The sequence below is a fragment of the Polyodon spathula genome, chromosome 6 (genome assembly GCF_017654505.1).
Source record: "Polyodon spathula isolate WHYD16114869_AA chromosome 6, ASM1765450v1, whole genome shotgun sequence".
NCBI lineage: Eukaryota > Metazoa > Chordata > Actinopteri > Acipenseriformes > Polyodontidae > Polyodon > Polyodon spathula.
In genome coordinates this window covers 7,460,765-7,482,757 of record NC_054539.1, presented here as the reverse complement: position 1 = coordinate 7,482,757, position 21,993 = coordinate 7,460,765, and the positions used below count along the sequence as shown (strand labels likewise).

Genomic DNA, 21,993 nt, shown 5'->3' with positions numbered 1-21,993 from the left:
TGCAGCCTTCCTTGTAAAAGCCATCAGAAGCATTGCAGTTGTAAAGGCTGTGAAACTAACTGATCACAATCCGTCTATACAACCCAGTTTCAAGGACAAGAGGAAGCCCTACTGAGGTAAAGAGACAAACCTAGATGTAAAGGATATGGTCCACCTAGAAATGATCAGGGTTTATAATTATGAGCGGCAGTAGAAATGGTTGGATATTACAGTTTCCTTGCTTTAACGCAGTCCTGCTGATATATTTTCAACAATGTGCTATGTTATTAGCTAATATCATCTATAAATGCAAAATAAGAACCATCAGAATCATGAAACTGACAAAATATATCCTGAGGTTCTGATACTCTCCAAAAAAATATGTATGACCTTAGCAAGATGTATCACAATTGGATAAGCAGTTCTTGGAGAATAAATTGTCACACAAGCCTCTGCTATTTCCCCAGTGGGGGATAATAACGCATCCCTCACTTGCAAATCCGTATTTGCTATCATTATTCTAGTTGTTTCAATAGAATCCTGGAATTGTAGTACTTCATCTAAACTACTGTCCCTTCCATTACAACACACCAGAGACCCAGCTAGCTAGCGTCAGCGATGTGGTTAATTTTTTTTTTTTTTTTTTTTACATAAAACGTTCTTACAACAACATAATTTCGATTGCAAAGGAATACAAATCAACAAAACTGCATAACGTTTCAAAATCAGACATCTGCATTACTCTTTAAAACATCAACATTCTTTATCTAGTTTGCAAAATGCAACGCTTCCAACAAGCAGCCGGTACCTCTCTGAAGCAGGGAGAAGGATTGCGGATTTGCTCCAGCATGGCCCACTTCACTGTGGCTTGCCGAATGTTTCCATCGTACTCTCTGGAGCTCTGCGTTCCGCTGGGGGTGCCTCTTGATCTCTCATATCCCGGCTCATTAAAATAGGGCTCTGCTACCAGAATGAGAGACTGCACTGACACCAAGACCTGAGGAAAAAAGGGGGGGGGGGGGGGGGGGAGTTATATTTAATTCTTGACTTCACGGTTAGTACCTTAATGTTCTATTATGATCGAGCGTTAAATCCAGCATTTTAAAACTTGCATTACGTATTTTTCTTATGTGTCAAAACTTTTCATTAGCTGAAATGTTTTCAAAGGAAAAATGGTCTGTCAATACAGGAGACAGGTTAAGTAAATGTCAGAGACAGAGCAAGCAAATAAGGCCTGAGAGGAAATATCGCGTATCATGTGAATAGGAAAAAAAAAAAAAAAACCCTAAAGTAGTGCTCTGTGCATTGAATGATTCAGGGTTCAGGTTATCTTCGATTCAGCTTGGATAAGATGATACAGACTCTGCATCTTGGTTGCATATTTTAGTGGACCAAAAAATGTATGTATTTATATATTTTTTAAATGCAGTGACTTTTATTCTAGCGTTTGCCCTACATGCAGGTTTTTTGCACGGCACATTGTAGCGTTAAAGCATAATGTTTGTTTTGTGAAAATATTTGAAATTACAAGGAGAGGACATAATGCAGCAACGTTGAATTGTATTTCACCAGTCAATAAATGTTAACTGCACTTCTTGATTGTTTAGTGTGACTGTGTGCTGTGCTTCACCTTTGAATTTGAACCCTTTGAGTTCCTATGTCGGACCAGGTGCGACATTACAATTTTTCCTTTCCAGTCCGATGTCGGACCATGTCCGACATCATCAAATAGACATAAAGCACAGGTCTGTAGTCGTATTTTCTCCGGAAAAAGCAAGAAAACCTTTCAATGGCCGAGTGAGATCAATAGGAGCCGAATGAAGCCGAAAAAAAAAGGGAGCATCTGATAGCCCCGTGACCACATAGATAACACTGACATAAACAAAGAAGATAGCTGCTTCTGCATCCAGCACTCAAAAAATATTACGGACATATGCAGAGCTTTTTGAGATGTTAAAGTAATAAAATAATGACTTGGATGGCATTATTGAGGAGTTTGGTGATAAAACAAGTGATAAGGAGATGATTTATCAGTATGCACGTCTATAAAGAGGTATGTGAAAAATACAGCGAACAAGGGGTGGGGCTTGGCTGGAGATACAGTACTGAGTGTCCTTTTGCGATTCAATGCCTTTTAAACCAGTTTTAATGTGAAAAAAAATATTTAAACAGCATGTGTGAAAATAAATTGGACCTGATGCATCTGGCAAACGCTGAATAAATGGACTGCAAAGGGTTAAGCATGCCTAATTGTAAACGTAATCTACCTACCTAATGCTAAAAGTACTCCCCTCTGCAATCATGCCTGTAATTTCAGGAGTTAACTCTCCCACCCCCAGACTTTTGCCTTAATAACAACTTTATGCTCCCTGGACATTGATTCAGCACAATCCGAGAGATATACAGACAGATAGATAGATAGATATATACATATATACAGCACTTTCATAACTAACAGCATAACAGCCATATATATATATATAGACAGATAGAATAGATATATTGTATATAACAGCATAACAGTATATATATATATATATATATATATATATAATATTATTATATATATATAGATATCATATATATATATATATATATATATATATATATAGTATATACCACATTGTGTAACACATATATATATACCTATATATATATATATATATATATATATATATATATATATATATATATATATATATATATATATATATATATATATATATATATATATATATATATATATAATATATATTAAAATATATTATATATATATATTTTTAAAGCAGGTAAATATGTCACTCAGAGATTTTATGTTTAAGGAAATATGGTTTTACACAAATAATTCATTAGAAGATTCAGATTTTGTCTGATATATGGAAACATTGTCTTTGGGATGAATTCTTAACAATGATTCCATTACTATACGCAGCCAGGCAGGGGAAAAAAGGAAGAATGCATGCACCATGTTTTCAGTTAACATCCTGCCCCAAGCAGAAAGATTGCTTTTATCTTTATTATGCAAATCGATTCAAGAGAACAAGACAGCAGTCGTTGCATTCTGTGTGTACAATAGTGCTGATCCAATGTCCTGCAGTATTACAATTTATAAAAAAATAATAATTCCACTGATTGCAGCTTTTTGTAGAAACCCAACAACTACTTCCGACTTTACAGAAATAATTGTGCACTGTGATACAGGAACACAAGCAGCACCAAATGGCTAAATAATAAGGATTTATAGCTGGTAAGAATGATTGTTGCAATAAATAATTTTACTTTAAAACAAAAACAGTCCATATCATTACTCATCACACAAAGTGCCCACAAAGTGCATATCATATCTGGCATATCAGTCCCAATTAGGGCCATGGGCCATCACTAGATACATATTTTAAAATCAATTCATGAACAAAAAGCATTTCCTTCAGCACTGGAACACCTACTGTATAGCAAAATATGCTTAAAGGTGTGGAAGAGAGAGAGAATTACACTGTGCAGCATTCTGGGATATCAGTATAATTAAAAGACCAAATCAGGTTACTGTCGGTTAATTGACTGTGCTGTGAATTAGCACACATTGCATTTGCAAAGCATTAAAGGATTAACTGAGCCATCCGGTGTCACAGAACATCACACTTCACTAGAACAAAATAACTTTTCTATAGAGTGTTCCTATTGTTTTTAAGCAGCTTAGATTTTTTTTCCCCCAACTTGAATAGATTTTGCAACTTTCAGATTTATCACACAAAACATGGTTTCAGGAAATCAGCCTGAAAAAGTTTAGTCTGGATGGATGGAAACATTACAACCACTAAACTGTATAAGCAATACTCCCACTGTCAACTTTAAAATCAAATGCGCTATTTGCTGCTGTATGTGCACAGAGAAGCACATCAACCTGCAGTATAAAAGGAATCACTAGCCAATATTTGTCTTGGCTAACCACCAGGGTTGCTATAGTTGCAAAGGTTTCCAGTGATTTTATGGTGTCTGTCTGCCTGTACCAACCAGGCTTGTTTTCGGGGCTCTTAATTATTTATTACTAACACTTCTGACAACTTTGAATTACAAAAACACCACTCAAGCAATACATGCTAAAACTCAAATTACATTGTAAAGCAATGCTGATGTAACGCAGATAACCTACTGAAATATACAGGAAACACCTACTTAACAACTAACTTACTTGTAAAAAGCTTGAGGTATGAGGGTTCCACTTTTCCTCTGGTCTTCCATGCCAAGTGTTAAGTATACTTAAACACACCTAAAAAACATAGGTGGAAATTGTAACAAAGAGAGGAGTTTAAGAAATGAATAAATGAATCAAAGGGGAACAGTTTGAAAAGCAAAAACACACAATTGAATCATCTTGAATATAATATTGCTATTTTTATATAGCGCCTTTCATAGTGGACCATCATCACAAAGTGCTTTACAGAGGTAGGCTGTGAACTGTTCATTATACACAGAGTCACTTACAATAGGGCACTGATTAAACATCTCATCCGCAGGACAGAGCACAAGGAGGTTAAGTGACTTGGTCAGTGTCACACAGGGAGTTAGTGGCAGAGGTAGGATTTGAACCAGTGACCTTCAGGTTACAAGCCCTGGACTTTAACCACTGGACCACACTGCCTCCTATACAAAATAACATCTACAAAAAGAGACACTTCACCCTACCATTAATTATAGATATTGGAGGAGTTTCATCCAAATTACCATTCTGTATTTATTATCTATAGCCCTCTTAGTAGTAATTACTCAATACATCCTCTTCACCGGTTTTTGACAAATTATGAACAGGCTATTTGGAGATCTTGGAGAACTAGGAGCTTATTGACATTCACTTTTACTGTACACAAAGGAATACGCGGTCTGTTAATTGGGTTGGGTTATGTACATTTTGGAACAAATGGCACAGATGATTTAAAGATCGCACGAGCACCTTGGATTGCAGACAGGAAAAGTGCCACAAATAAATAAAGCATTTGCATCAGTAACTGGGTAGCAGGTGTTACATACTGCACTCAAATCATATTTTCACTTTCACAGTGACTAGCCCCTAACTGGGCAGAGTGTGTGTGCATATAAAGCAAAACAAATATTTGAACACTGATAATATTCAGAAATACAATGAAAATCCCACTTACTTTGCCGTCATTATAAAGATTTGGGTTAAATCGCACGCTGTGTCCTCCTGTTGTCTCCAGATTGACGAGGGGAGGTGAATTAGGATAATCTTGTGGGAAATACACGTCAAATTCAAAGCAGCCATTTGCATAAGGGGTATCTGCAGGACCAGTGATAAGAACCTAATACAACACAAAACAAAGTCATTAATCATTAACGTTTTTAATTGCCACACTTCAAAATTATAAAAATACAAAAAATAAAATAAAATAAATAATTTTCCAATTTATCACCCAATTTTAGAATGTCCAACTATTATTCAACCTGGCTCACCGCTGCAACCCCTGAACTAACTCGGCAGAGACAAAGACGAGCACTCATGTCCTCAAAAACGAGTGCCATTAGCCGTCCGCTTTTTCTCGCTTTGCAAGCCCTGCAAGGGCAGGTGCCCAGCCAGCCACAGGGGTTACTGGTGTGCGATGAGCCAAGGACTCCCCAGCCAACCTAACCCCTACCCCGCCCAGGCAGTGCTTGCCAATTGTGTGCTGTCCCCTGGAAACTCCCATTCACGGTCGGCAGTGGCATAGCTTGGATTCGAACCGGTGACCTCCAAGCTATAGGGTGCATCCTGCACTCCAGGCGGAGTGCCTTTACCAGATGCACCACTCAGAAGCCCATACAAAACTACTGTTTATAAGAGAATGACCTCACAAAAAATACTCTTACACTAATTGTAATTGAAATGAATGAGCCTTGCTACAGCAGCTAAGATTTACAATGAGGTGTGGGTTTGCAATTGAAAAACTGTGAGGAACAGAGTCACTATGAGCTGCAGTCATGTGACCCAAGAAGCAACACATTTCGCTAAAGCAGAAACAGAACAGACAAAACAGGAACATGATGGCCATGAATACAGAAAGTATGAGTGTGATAATGAAATTAAACAGTCGCAAGTGTCACAATTTGGTCCAAGATGCTAACATTAAAACGACACACACATTACAAAAGAAAAGACCTATCACTGTCAGACACTAAACCAGGGTGGAGGTAGGTAATCTCCTCCAAATTCCAATAGCAACTAACTCTTGTATTTAGTCTATATTGCTTAAAGGCAAATGTGTCATTGAGGCTGCAAGCTTCTCCAGACAGCTAGAGTGACAACAGAAATGCTATGGCACAATGCTGGTAACACACTTCTGGAATTGTGACGAAACAGTAAATCACTCTTTCAGTACAAGTACTTATAGTATTAGCGGTAAATATATTTCACTTTTCTCTAGAAATAGCCAGATCTGCACCAATTAGTTACGATTTTAACTTTTAATTAAAAGAGATACACAGGCCCAGCAAGACTATAGAACATTTGAATAATTTCAATTTACTGACAATATCATTAGCAAAGCATTTGTGAGATCTTGTATAAAATAACTTTAAACATAATTTTGATCTTTAACTCTTTGGCAGTTCTCTACACTACATTGAAGATATCACATTGAGTGGGAAAGCATATATAAAACTTCTTGCAGTACGTTGGCAGGGCAGAACAGCGCTAAAACTGCAGGTTGCTGCCTCTGGGTCTCCTTCCTTCTGGTAAACAGCCTTGGCAGTGACGCAATCCTGTCACATGGTGTCAGAGGTGGGGGGGGGGGGGGGGGGGGGGGGGGGGAAGAGCATGCTCTGGAGACTCAGAGGCAGAAAGCATAAATAAATCGGAAACAAACAAACAGGGCACCAGGACCAAAATAAAGAGTTTAAACAAAAACAAATCCAGACACAAAACACGACTAATCAGGCTGTGCATTCACCTTCACTGAACAGTTCTCCAAAAAGCAAATGCTTTACACCATGTGGCTGGGACCTGATTGATGATCAATTATTCAATCACGACCCATCCACATTCCCCACAGGGATTTGGCAGGGATGTAATTAACAACATCCCTGTCAAACTTAAATTCAAACTAACTCAACTTTATTTACACCCAACACTAAAACCACACTATTCACTAAGTTTCCTCAAAAAGGTGAGACATGTATTTTGATATTTTTGACAGTTGTCAAACGCAATGACATGTGAGCTAACCAAGCAGTATAGGAAACAGAGGACACCCAATTACCTTCATGATATCCAGCCGCTCCTCATCACATCGCACAAAAACGCTGGAGGAAGAGGAGAGCGGCAGGGAGGTGGACAGTGTCACGGCTTCCTGGGCGAGCCGGCGGGCTCGGGCTGCACTGTTTGCATCGCTGGCATTCTTCAACTGAGACATGTAATGGTAATTCACTTTGAATACCAGCTTGCCATCATCGTCTTCAGAAACCATTTCAAACGTGTCTGCAACAGAAAGAGTAAGAAGCACTCACTTGCAGGGCAGGAAAACTCTTATTATAACTATTAAGGCAGACTCAAAGGTTCAGACTTAGGGTCATTCATTAACAGCTGGTTTCAGATACAGAGCAGCATTAATTGTGGGCTCTCTTAAAATACAGTAACATTAAGTAGGTCAACGATTAGTGCTAATCAGGGTCTCTGAAACCATGATTTAACTACTAACAAACCAAGGAACAATTCTAACTCTTGCCCTTCTTAATGGTAGCATGGATTATCTACTTTATAATTATGGCATTCCTCAACCAAAATACTAACATTTAGTTTTTTTTTTTTTTTTAATTATTATTATTTGTCTGTCGTCTGTAGATGTTTGAACGGCTGTCACCTAAGACAACAAAATAATCAATGGCAGCACTAAGCATCACCGAGCTGTACAACACATGGGTAATGCTGAAGTTTTCAGTTGGTTTTCTTAATTTTAAATTCATAATCATTAACTGTCCCTCACACTGTGGTTTTATCTGTCTAAGCTAATTAGGTGGACTATTTTTATAGCTCACCGACAAAGATTGTATTTTATTGATGTTGCCCACATTGACACTACTTAAAGAAATCATGACTGACAGCTGTATTACAAAAGGGTGCTTCTGTCTTATTTGTAAGGGAAGTCATTTTATTATTAATTGGTCACATAGAAGACGTTTGGGGGTGAACTATGCATCACAACTCCTGCTGTAGAGTCACTTGCAATAGGACGTTGGTTTAACATCTCATCTGAATAACAGAGTACAAAAGAGGTTAAGTGACTTGCTCAGGATCAAACACAGTGACTCAGTGGCAGAGCTGGGATTGAACTAGGAACCTCTTGGTAACAAGCCTCTTTTTCTAACCACTTGACCACCAAGCCTCCAAACTTCAGTTACACTGTTTCCACTCACCAAACTGCAGCTTTCTCATGGCAGCAACGTATTTTTCCTCCAGAGATCTCAACACAGACAACGGCTTAAGTCTTGCAGCAACTTTCTTAGAAGACTCGGTCAGCTTCTTTTCTGTACGAATCAAGATCAGCACCATTAAATCACCTAGAGGTAGTGGTTTGTGTGATGCTACAGTATCAGATGATATCTCATAACCAATTAATGGTTTAGTATAATAAACTAAATGTAAAATCACATTTTCTATAGTGACATTAAACTAATCACTTATAACTAGTTAATAAGTCTATTCCTTGATTTAGATACAGAGCTTTAACATTGTCTTCTATCAAGGTTAAACACAACACAGGTGTTTTGGGGAAGGAAAAATTGTTTATTAAAAAGTAGGCTGGCCTGAAATCACAACACATTCTTAATTAAATTTTTCTAAAAGTGAATTCTCTCACCATTAGAATTATAACATATCAGTGCACTTAACTGCACTGTGTGGGTCTATAAACAACAAATATAGTTGACATACATATAGCATGTAGCAATGTCATGCATGGAATCTTTCATTTTGTACATATTTTATCTATTTAACATGTATCCTAAATGTCAATATGATATTATTCAGTCTTAATTAAAGGATTTAATCAAACCCATTCTGCACTTACTCTACAGGGGATATCAGGAAAAGTGCCAAAGAATGTACCTAACTTAATCGCATAGATTTCCTGATTTAATATTGATTTGAGGCTTTATGTGGAGGCAGTCCTCAACGTTTACTTCATTTTTTTACTCCCGATGGTCTCTGTGTCATGATCAGCTAGGATGTAGAGGGGCCAATTAAATGTCTGTAATGTGCTACATGGATGGATAATTTAAAATTGTGTTTATTTCGGGTTCCTAGTTATATCAGGTGCATAAAATCTGTAGGACAATGTTAATTTTCATGAAATTCCATAATTGCCATTCTAAGGATCAATGGGTATGTCGCAGGAACACACTGTATTACTTGCATTCCTTGAAAACAAAACAAACAAAAAAAATGGTTGATAGGTTTTTAGCCAGTCCTCAATGAACATGCTTGGATCTGTAATTCATTTTCCAGGCAACTGACGATTTCTGAGTAATATCCCTATTAGGTTCTATGGTCATTAAATGAAAAGTGGAAGTTAAAATTACTAACAATATGATTTAAACCTAAAGAATCCTAGGCTAATGACAATGGTTTTAGATTGAGCTACAAGAGCTTTACTGATATTAGCCGACTCATCGCAGGACTGCAGGGTGGCAGAACTAAAAAATCAGTGCACAAAAGGATTAAGGTAACTTGTAACACAGGAAGTTAACCTGTATCATCACGAGAAAAAATAACGGGCTTCACTTGATTCAAGTCTAGAAAACAAAAGTGAAGGAATTCATACATTTTTTTATGTTAAGAGTAACAAGAACCAATATTTTAGGCAGGGCTATGTTGCAGCTACCGAATTTAAAAAAACAATATTGCATCATGTTCAACTGTTTGTCGACCTTCTATGTGGTGTACAGCTCTGTATTGCCTACTGAAATGCCACAGGATTGTCTTTTCTTCCACATATATAATCGATTAACCAACTAAAGCGTTGATCGCAGATACATTTTTTTAACAATCTAAATTGCGCTTAAAAAGTGCATTTTAGGTAGAGAGAAATGCATGCTGCCACCTAGGGAAGTGCTGATTTGAAGCGTTCTCTCTCCTTCCGAAGTAATAAGACACTGGTTTTAAGCTTGTATAAAAAGGAGTTAAAGTTGTGTAAAAATCTAGTTTTGTAAAAGGATTGCTGATAGTGTGCTACGGATGTAATATATGTATTTGGAACTGGAATGTTTATCTACATGTGTCTGCAAAGTTACTTGGGTGCACTGTAACCAGAGCGGTAGTGAACGCTGTGGTAAAATCCAGCGTGGCGCATAATAAACTGCTGATTTAGTTATAAACCTCAGAGTGTTTTTTGTTTCTCTGTTTGTGCACTGCAAATAATTTTCTGTTTAGGGGTTACCCCAGAGTGGTTAAACAGTACACATAACTGTGCTGTTCTGGCCCTTTGGGGCTTAAGTGACTGAGCTATCAGGTCCCTAAATCTGGTTTTATTAAGGTAATAGGACAGAAAGGTGACATTTGTTACATTTACTAAAATAAAAATAATAAAAATGATGTTAAAGCCAAATTCCCATTTGGCTTTTTTTCTATGATTCTTTTTTTTACATTACTAAATAAATCGAGAGACAGTCCTAATTTTATCTATCTATCTATCTATATATACACACACACACACACACACACACGTGTCTGTGTGTGTGTGTGTGTACAACCTTGGATGACACACAATGGCAAAGGGAGTCCAATGTTCTATACCTTGATTCGCCTGCCGCAGACTTGTAGTGGCGGCATAAACAATCTCTGCAGTCTTCTGGATGTCTGGGACCAGCAGAGTAAGCCCTTCTGGTTCTGGGTCTGATGTCTCTGCCTTAACTCCTTTGCTTTTATCTTTCTTGGACCTGTTACAATTGGTCAGACAATCATTAAAAAGACAAACACAAAACACACACTGCATCAACCTGAAAAGCATAGCTAATAGAACAGGTAACTCATAAGTGAGTGTATAATTTAGTAACCAAACTAAATCAAAGGTGCTAACTGTATCACAGAGAACAAATGGGTGAATTTCCACTGGACTTGCATTTCAGTTTTGTTTTAGTGTACTGCAGACTGCTAAATTAGTCCTGGAAAGACTAAGTATTTAGTGGTCATTTTTGCATGTTTATTGGCTATTTTTCTTTCACCTGTCTGGTAACACCAGAATCAAAACAAACAGCCTGCCTTAAATTAGAATCAAACAGTGAATCAAAAACTACAGTGCTTACAACTACTCATACTCGACAGTAGAATCACATGCAAAATAAGAGTGTAAACAGTTTAATTCACAGACGAGAATCTACTGTAATTACAAAGGACAGAATCGAATTGCTTTTTCTAAGTTCCTAAATGGGCTGTCAAAGCTTCAATCCTCTGGGCCCTATAGGTAGAGTGTACATACCTCAGTCTGTTGGTGTAGGTATCAACGCAGGTCTTCATCTTTGCAAGCAGAGTGCCCACGGAGGTCTGGCACTCCAAGCGCTCCTCCTCCTCCTCCTCCTCTTCATCGTTTCCAGACAGCGGCAGCAGGAGTGGGACCAGTGAGGTGCAGGAAGAGATCGCACGCAGCAGTTCCAGGAGGGCTCTGTACAGGGGAACATGCCTCGCCATGTCCAGCACTGCCCGGGCACATAAAAACACTTGGTTAGGATCTCCATGCTAGGTTAAGAACCACTTAAATTAATATACCTTCAATTGCATCAACTTTATTTTATTATTTATATGCTCTCTTAATGGTCACTCTCCAATAACCCTTTTCCACTGGCACATCCGACCTGTGAGGGCTCAGTACTGTACGGGTGGTTCTCCACTGGCACATCTGACCCGTGAGGGCTCGATACGGTACGGGTGGTTCTCCACTGGCACATATGACCCGTGAGGGCTCGATACGGTACGGGTGGTTCTCCACTGGCACATCTGACCCGTGAGGGCTCGGTACGGTACGGGTGGTTCTCCACTGGCACATCCGACCCGTGAGGGCTCGGTACGGTACGGGTGGTTCTCCACTGGCACATCCGACCCGTGAGGGCTCGGTACGGTACGGGTGGTTCTCCACTGGCACATCCGACCCGTGAGGGCTCGGTACGGTACGGGTGGTTCTCCACTGGCACATCCGACCCGTGAGGGCTCGGTACGGTACGGGTGGTTCTCCACTGGCACATCCGACCCGTGAGGGCTCGGTACGGTACGGGTGGTTCTCCACTGGCACATCCGACCCGTGAGGGCTCGGTACGGTACGGGTGGTTCTCCACTGGCACATCCGACCCGTGAGGGCTCGGTACGGTACGGGTGGTTCTCCACTGGCACATCCGACCCGTGAGGGCTCGGTACGGTACGGGTGGGTTCTCCACTGGCACATCCGACCCGTGAGGGCTCGGTACGGTACGGGTGGTTCTCCACTGGCACATCCGACCCGTGAGGGCTCGGGACGGTACGGGTGGTTCTCCACTGGCTATTTGTCGAGCCGAGCAGGAACCAAACCATGAAACTCTAGCCTCACAAGCCATCCGAATCCGGTTGCGAGCAGAGCCAGGGGAGGGTAAAGGATTTTCTTCATTACGTTGCATCAGTCAGTACACTCCAGACAGAAAAACAACAAAACATGGCATGCAACGAGAGTGATGAGAGAAAAGTACAGCTGAGGAAGTGCAGACACTAGTTCTCTGTGGGCAGATAGAAGCGTTACTTCAGGAAGATCTGGACAAGTGCGTCAGAAATGAGAAGGTTTGTTTCCAAATTTGACGATTTGAAGCAAAATGTACATAAACCATGGGTACGGTACACTTAACTCACAATCAAAAACATCCTTGACCTTTATTATATTAATATAAAGAAGAAAAAAACTATCCTTAAAACGACATATCTTTGGCAAATCATATTTTTAAGCATTCTTTTTTCCCCTTCAGCAGAACTAATTTCACTTTAGTAAGTTGATATCATCAGTAAAATGTGTTAACTATGTTGATTATAAAGACATTCTTAAATATATTCACAAAATATAGCATTACAAGATACAGCTGTACCATTGGTCTATTTATTTTTAAACACCATTTGTTTGTGCATCTTTTGGCAAAACTGAGTTAATTAATAACAATTAATAACAACTGTCTTTCATTGCGTGTGTCATCAGCACGGCTCGGCTCTGCAGTGGAAGAAAAACCCGGGCTCCCCTTAATAACACCGTGAGGACTTGGTACAGACCCGACGCGGCTCGGTTTTACAGTGGAAAAGAGGCATGACTGACCACGTTTTGACAGGCTGGTTGAGGTCAATCCTGACGAGGACTTAAAAATACCTATATATGGTAAAGACTGACCATCACTTGGACTTCAACCTATCTTGTAAAGTCTGCTTCTTACAGCTGTCTTATTTAAAAATGAAAGCCACTGAAACAAATACTTTTATGAGGGCTCTGCTTAATTAGTATACTCTCTTTTTTTTACACACCAATTCATCTAAATGTTACTCAATGAATAGGTTAATACTACATATTTTATCCACCACCAATCAATCAATCATTCCAATCAATGATTCTTCTGTACATCCTGTCTCTATCTTGTGGAGTTGCACAGACGTTGCGATCATATTGTATCTTACTGTTTGATCACCCGTACAGACTACAGTACTGCCCTAGTAAATCTCTACATTCTCAGACTCCTCCACACACAAACCCACAGCACTGGGACCTGTGACAGCTTTAAACACTGACAATTTGTCTCCCTTAGTCCCTTCGTCAAAGCCAGCAATAACTTGGACAGATCAATCAGAGAGGAAAGTGTATTGCTGATCGATCAGCCCAATTCCTGGTTGACACCATCAGGCCTGGCTGAACTTGCTTCTTTAGAGATGTTGCCACTCACATTGAGTTAAATCTAAGTTCTTCACACTGCAGAAGTGTCAAAAATGTGTCTGTAGCTACAGTAGTAGGATATCAAACACTTAAAAGTCTTTTACCCATCTTTCATGAGGCAGTCTGATGCATTGCATACTATTAGCTATATATATATATATATATATATATATATATATATATATATATATATATATATATATATATATATATATATTTTCCAGATTTAAAAAATAAAGGGAGCACTTTTGTTCTCACAAGTCTCTTCCATGTGGAAACTTGAAAGCAAATTAATTGGAACATGGAAATAGGATTACTGGCCTTGAACAACATTTTAATTTGAGATTTCCTATGCCCCTATTTGCATATTATATACGATGTGACACATTTGGAAGCAGGCGCCAGCTTTGAAAGACATGTTTACAGCTTGGGGGGCTCTGGTTCGACACAACTACAAAAACTGTGAACAAGGTTGGAAAATGTTTTTGCATATAAGGTTTTTCACATTGCTTTTCACCTTGTACATCATATCACTGTAATTGCAGCATACCATGTATATCAGAATGAGCAACAAAAAATATGATTGAAGTCAACATGCACTGACAACCTTTACACTGACCGTTCTCGCATTTGCATGCCGTGCAATTCTCACAGTATGCTTTGCTGCAGATGCCTGCTGTGTAACGCACACTAACAAACTGAAGAATCCCCTTCTCTTTTGTAAAGTTCAGAGTACTACACAATCTGCACTTTCCACCACCACAGTACACTTTGGAAACATCAACTGGCGAACAGTTTATCCCATTTCGACCAGTCAAAACTATGAATAAAAAAAAAGGACCTTTCCTCACAATCTTCCAGTTAAAACCATTCTTGGGTAAATTAATATGCAGCAGTAGTCACTTGCAAAGGATCTAAAATACCTATGCGGCTGTACTGCAGGCGTTATTTTTGTATGGCTACTGTATACAGCTTAAGTCGTCTGAAAAGCAAAACAGACATGATCCTAGTGAGAAGTTAAGTAGTTCAGCAGCTTAATTTGAACTGGTTCACAGGAGCTACATTGCTTGACGCAAGGCAGTCGCTAATGAGCAACAACATTTTTTTATTCAGAAGCATAGATCTGTGAAGTTGCCTACCGACACTGGTGGGAACTTTCAGAGGACAGTGTTATTCCTGGCAGAACCTTCTAAACAGACCTGAGGCCATCCACTAACAATCGGCCTCCAGCTTTTTGTGTGCCAGTTGAAGACTTTGGAATGTCAAAAAATTTACCCCTTGTGTTTTAGTGTTCCAGTGTGGTGAACAGATTTATTATTATTATTATTATTATTATTATTATTATTATTATTATTATATAATAATGCAACACACTGTAAACTTTTTTTTTTATAAACCATCTAACACTTTTCAAAAAACTGAAAATAAGACCACACTAATTTTGGCAATACAAACCGTAAAAAAGCCAACAGTAAAATGGTACATTACACAATTACCAGCCAATGAAACTGGCATGAAACTAGCAAAAATGAATGACACGCAAATAAAATGCTGTTTACATTTATAGACGTTGCTGCCAATTCTGTAGTGTATCAAGAAAGGTTTATTTCTGAGATCACAATGGATGAAAAGGGGACCCATATAAATAAGCCTACATGCACTAGCTTTGAATCCAGCAAACTAATCCATACTTCACTCGACCACTGTCACATCCCAGTTTGTATGTGCTTGAGATGCTTATTTTCCAGCTTTACTAGTAATGTGGTTCCACGGCTTAATTTCCCTGCTTTACATTTAAACTGGAATTCAGGGAAATTCAGTACAAGGATTGCCAGTATATTTGAACAAAAGTGACATCCTACTGTAATCTGCATTCCAATCACTGGAAGCCCCTCCTTAAGAAACCACGACGGCCCTTCCACTCGTAAAGTGCGGAATAAATTTCAGCAATGACAGTAACATTTATGATTGATGCTGCACCATTTCTACCCGCATCTGCTCCTAATCTATCTAGTACCAACCCTGACGGTTGGATCTTTTAATGTCACAACGTGAATCACGTCTGGATTGATGTAGGCAGGTCTTGGAGATCGCTTGCAAGGAGGAGATGCGCCGGACACTCTCAATGTCAGACTTCACGTTCCTTCAAATTTCATGGTCACTCTGGCCATTTAGCATTTATTTAATTACCCATGATTTACTACACAGAGAAAAAAATATTTTCTGGTGACCAAAAAAACCCAATATACATTCAGACCATGCACCAGGCTACAGCAAACAAGGCTATAAACTATGGGAGATTGGTAAGGAACAGTTACATCAGCCTATTATAAAATAGACTGAGGAGTACATGACTGGAATATCGCAAGAGAATTAAACGCAGCATGGAAAAAGGCAAAGACAATTAACCCCTTAACCATTTGCTTCAACCTACATTGTACTCAGTATTGTGGTTATACCAGTGCTGCTTGCTATGTTTTATGGATTTACTAGATTATGTTTGTTTAAAATCAAAAATCTTTGTTTTGACTATTCTACTGCTTGAAATAGACAACAAATGTGATATTTTTATACTGCTGAAACTATTGTATTCCTCTGAGATGTTGGGAAATGACTATTGCAGGTACTGTGCAGCTCAAAACAGAATCAATCCGTTGGCTGTGACAACAAATGAGCCATCAATTCTGCAGCTGGAAAGTGTTCCTTTGCCATCCAATCTTGTTCTCCATTTCCCAAGGCAATAAAAACCAGAGCAGGAGAAAAAAAACAAACAAAACAGAAGCTTGTTGCAGGTGCTTACATATTAGGGAGAGAGAAAGATATTTCTCTGTCTCTCTCTCTACCTACTTCCAAGTGAAAAAAATATTCTAGAAATGTGTAGAAAATGAATTAAAAATAAAAACTGAAATAGCTTGGTTAGATAAGTGTTAAATTCAGCAGTTCCTGCAGGTTCCCTCTGCTGGTTAGTGTATTTCAAAGCAAAGACCCTTAACCATGAGCACCAAGGCGCTTCAAAAGAACTCCGGGACAAAATAGTTGAAAGGCACAGATCTAGTGTCTAAAGAACATCTAATCTGTCATTTTATGAACTAAATGTATCAGATACATTTTTTTTCATTATTACTGATAACAGAATTAATAACTTATTTTATTTATAAATATATTTTAAGAGAAAATAAATCAAGAGTACTGTCCACTATCGCTTATAAAAGACCTTAAGAATAAACGTGGATTATGTCATTGCAATGAAGTACTTTATAATGTTCCCCAGTGTTCTTATAAAAAAAAAAAGACACCATTTCCAAGATGCTACTGTAAAAAAATTGATTTTTAGTGAATTTTTGTAGGAAGAGTCAACTATAGCCAAAAAAACACCTGGTCCCACTGAAAAATGTTTAATCCTTAAGCTTTACAAGGTCAATATAACTAATACAATGTGGTGATTATACAAGATACAGCGACATGTTTAAATCACACTCATGCCAATTGACTTCACAAATCCCTAAACAAAAACAAAAAACAGTTGAAAGAACACCCTCGCCTTTCCATGTAAACACCAGGCACGTGCGCATCTACTGGGTACTACAAAGCCCCCTGATGCACAATGTTCCTGTGTTTTATACATTTCTTTATAAACCACAAATTTTATTGCTTTAAAATTAAGGATGAGAATTCTGGCAGAATTGTTTATTTTATTTTTAAACATTAGACTTATGTAATGCAACCTGATAGAGTTCATTCCAAAAGCCCTGTCCAACACTGTCGCCAATTGTGTAGTCCGATTTGTCAACAGCAGTAAACAACTCCAGCGCCATAATCTCAAGCAACCTACAGTGAAATAAAGGCCACTTCTAAATGCTCTGTTCCAGGACAGCCATCACAGTCATCTGAAATTATTTTTTTTTTAGATCATTTTTAAAAGTTTACTTTGTATGCACATAAGCACTACAACCTTAAGCAGATTTGTTTTATTCTTCATGCTAAAAAGATGTGCTGAAAAGGTTTTGCATACAAAAAAAAAAACAAAAAAACAGTTAGTTTTCATAAAAGCTTATTCAAATATCTCTTCCAGTTTCTCTCATCATTTGTAAGGTTCAGTCCTGGTTAAAATCTACAGTCGTACCATTTATTGTTTAAGCAATACATCCACGATTCTGTACTGCAGAACTACCAAACACTATATCTTTTTGTATATGGACATTAAATGCTATACAATATCATTCACACAATCAGTGTTCATACAAAAAACTGTTTAAAAATGACTTTTTAGAATATTCAGTATCGGGCTGGCTGAAGTTGTATTGGTACTCAAACGGGGCAGGAAATACACAGCTAGCTGCAATGCCTGGCTCCTTCAAACTGGCCTGCCAAAGCATCAGTCCTCATTGGGACTGAACGGGGAGAGGGGACTATTCCTCTGGTTCAGTGAAACAATACTTTACCGTTTATTATTCATGCTCTTAAATATGCTTTCCATTGCGATGAAGTACAAACTACAAATGCTCAAATGTCAGCCATAATGAAAGGAACAACCTCTAATCAGCTGGATTTGCTGGGCTCTGGGGAGGCAGCAAAAATCAATCCCCTATGAAATCTACATTAGGCTCCAAAAAGGAAGCACTGTCATCCAGCTAATAAAAACCCAAAACAGAGAAAAAGGAATTCCCAAGGGCCAGCAGACAGTGACTGTCTCGTTGTCGGAATCTTTATCGAAATGATAAATTAAAATTTTGAACCAGGTATTTAATCTACCAGAACATATAATCATAACTTTTCAGCCACATTTCTAGCTAAGTGTATGCTTCTATAAAAGGCATAGGCTATACTTGCATATTAAAATCAAGTGTACAAGGAGTCAGTCTACCTACTATACATCCTCTACCCTGTCTCTGATTCTACCCACTAGTGTCCTCTAGATATAACTATTATATTACAAGTGCTTTGTTCTTGTTTTTTAGGGCAATACAAAAAGGTAACTGCAAGAATATATCAGTCATAACAATATCAGTCATAATTTATAATACCAGACATCGCAAATCTGATAAGTTCAGATGATTGACAGGTTTGCCATTAATGAGTTATCACTTCAGCGATAAACCCCTTAGAACCCCATTTTCAGTTTATATATTCAGATAAGCTCAAACCATCAAAGAAGCCAACAAATGTACAGCATCCATAATTGCCTGATTACGCAATTTAATTTATTAAAAATGTCTTAATGATGCACTGGCAAACCTTCAAGCATCAAAGATGGGGAGCTGAAACACTCAAATTAGAAGCGTGATACTTCCTCAAAGCTTAGCCAGAGGAGAAGCATGTATAATACTTGCAGGGGTAGAAAATTCCCAAAATCTTAACATGCCCGGTCGGGCCTGTAGCTCAATTTTTACACACCCAAATTTTACATGCCCAAGTTTGAAACTGAAAAACACTGCTGCTGGTGATCCCACACAGAAAGAAGACTGGACTGCATGTCCTGCTGTGTGTCAGTGTGTTTTGTGCCAACAGTCTCAAACATCCACTGTTCCACTGCTGCATCCTCTTAGTTGCCATTTTTTATCAAATAAGCATACATCCAGTGCTTCATTTGTGCCAGGGCTTACAAGTCTAAGTTCTTTGCGTAAGTTCTTGCGTGCGCGCTAAAGAGAGACAGTCCGCTGCCACATTTGTAGCCTACTTTAAATTACTTCACGATTTCTGTTCGAGTGCCTTTAAGTAAGAGGACACTGACTTCAACTCTATTGTCGTTTTTTATACACAAATAAGCTTACTTGATTTGAAAAACGTCATGAACGATACAAGCAACTTCTTACACTACTTGGTTTGATTAAATGAGTAGTACACAATAAAATATGAAAGCTGAGCATTAATTAATAAAGAACAACGACAACTTTAATGAAAAAAAAATTGTAGACTACTTCAATACGAACATTAATAACAATAAAAAAAATTACGACCCGGTTCTCTCTTGCCTTTTTCAATTAATATAATTTAATTAAGAGAATAAAAACATAGTAAGATAACAACTACCTAGCCTAAGTTTAATTAATCATTTTTGTAATCTACCAGTGGCTTCTGTTGCGCACACATACATACATCGCTGATAATAATGCAGACCGTGGGTGAAACCAATGTTCATGTTGGGGTGTGCAGTTTTATTTATTTATTTTTAATCAATGTTGTCCTTCTGGAGTCCTCTGAATGTCTCAGTTTTTTTTTTTAAACCATTTAAATGCAAAGCCATAACATGTATACAGGCTTATTTTTATTTATTTGCTATTTGTCCTGCAGTTGCCTTTAATTAATTTTTCTACTGCTTTGTATATGACGTAGAATATGTGATTGTAAACATCTAACACTAGTACGTACAATACTCTTTCAAATAAAATTTGAAAGTTTAAAAAATGTTAAAAAAATTTTGAATGTGCAGTTCTTGAGGACGGTATTATTATCATTGCTTGCGCCCCAGTACCTCTTTCTATACAAATTAAGCACTGCATACATCCAGTATACGATCACGTAAACCAAGTGTTGGGAGGGGGCTGGGGGGGAACCGGCCAAAATAGTTTAACAATGATGTCCTCAATGACACAAAAATAACATTATTTTAAAATAAACTTTAAAGAATGCTCAACATTTTGCTGCATCTCTAATTAAACACTATGTTACAAGGGAGCAAATATGGAAGTTTAAATCTGTAATAAAGTAATTGCTTGCTTTTGTTTTAGGGCATTGAAAAATTGTAGGTGCCCGACTCGGGCATGTAAGCAATTTTTTTTTAGATGCCCCACCGAAATCTGTACATGTCCTGGGCATATCGGGCAACATAATTTTCAAACACTGAATTGAAGCAACAGTAATGAACTTTGCCACCTTTTAATGATGGAATCCCAATTCCGAATAATGTGTGAAGGGCCACTTAGAGAACACACACACACAAAAGTTATCTTAATTACCCTTACCCTATTTTGCACAGGCCATTTCCAAAATGCCAGTATCATGCCATTACATTTTTATGGTGCAATGATATTTTAATTCATGCTGTGAATAATATTAAAATAAAAGGCTCTCTGATCTATCAAGACTACTAAAAAAATCCTAAAAGTGCTCAGAGGGAGCAACAAAACATCAAGAATTCTTATCAGCCATTCTACAAGTTCCTGTACCTTTACATTTTAATTAGTTGGTGACATGCTCATACAGTAGCTGGCTGCATCAAGGACCTGCTGTGAGTACGTTTCTTTTTGCATCTAATTATGAAGTCTTCCCTTTGTACATACAATGAATCTCAAAAAAGGTATTATTTGAATTTAAATTATTTGAATTTAAGGTGTATCAATTCAAAGGAGTCTAATAATAATAATAATAATAATAATAATAATAATAATAATAATAACAATAAACAACAAATCCCTTTCACAGATGCCTGCAAAAACTTTTACTGGTGCAACACTGCAGTATGCAGAGCACAGAAAGTACTAAAAAGGCTCAATACGTTGCACTTCAGTAAAACTGTAGAAAACTAAAATAATTGTGCTGGATGTCTGCATTTTGTAGTTTTTTTTTTTTTTTTTATCCTTTCAGAATACCACCACTGTAGCTTCATACCCTTAACACCAAAATAATATGAGAGAGAACAGAAAATCCAAAAACAACTCTTTGTCCTGTTAGATCCTGATTCTCCTTGGATACTCAAATCACTAGAAATACTTAAAGAAAAGTAACTGATAAACTGAAAATTGACTTTTTACAACAACCTACAAATACATACCCTATTTTTTATTTTACTGGAGGACAAGGACATACAATGCCTTGCTATGTCAAAGAAAACAAAGTATTAGTATTTGAAGACAGAGAGAGAGATTAAATAAATAAATAATAAACAAACTTCTCTGTGGTTTGCCTGCTTTTGAAGGGCAGGCAAGAACCTCAGCATAGAAAATACAGGAATGGCACTGTACTTTTATTTCACCAGTAATTATTTTAACACAAGGAACGCTGTCTGAAAAATTGCCTGGTTTGTTTCTACTGACAATTACTATTAAAATAATTGTGTGCCTCTAATTTTATTTGTCTAAATGAATCATCACATTCAAAATGTCAGATC

The 21,993-nt window shown here is 37.8% G+C and overlaps 1 protein-coding gene across 6 annotated transcripts in view; it reads right to left on the bottom strand.

Annotated features, from left to right (window-relative positions):
- LOC121316749 (baculoviral IAP repeat-containing protein 6-like) overlaps positions 1–21,993 on the bottom strand; it is a 123,594-nt gene that overhangs the window by 13,083 nt on the left and 88,518 nt on the right. For all 6 annotated transcript variants that reach the window (XM_041251891.1, XM_041251895.1, XM_041251892.1 and 3 more), the window contains exons 66-72: positions 11,439–11,655; positions 10,757–10,899; positions 8,380–8,490; positions 7,227–7,444; positions 5,133–5,294; positions 4,169–4,246; positions 788–976 (exon numbers count right to left, since the gene is read on the bottom strand). In XM_041251891.1, the coding sequence (XP_041107825.1) occupies positions 788–976; positions 4,169–4,246; positions 5,133–5,294; positions 7,227–7,444; positions 8,380–8,490; positions 10,757–10,899; positions 11,439–11,655 (1,118 nt within the window). The remainder of the gene's footprint in view (positions 1–787; positions 977–4,168; positions 4,247–5,132; positions 5,295–7,226; positions 7,445–8,379; positions 8,491–10,756; positions 10,900–11,438; positions 11,656–21,993) is intronic.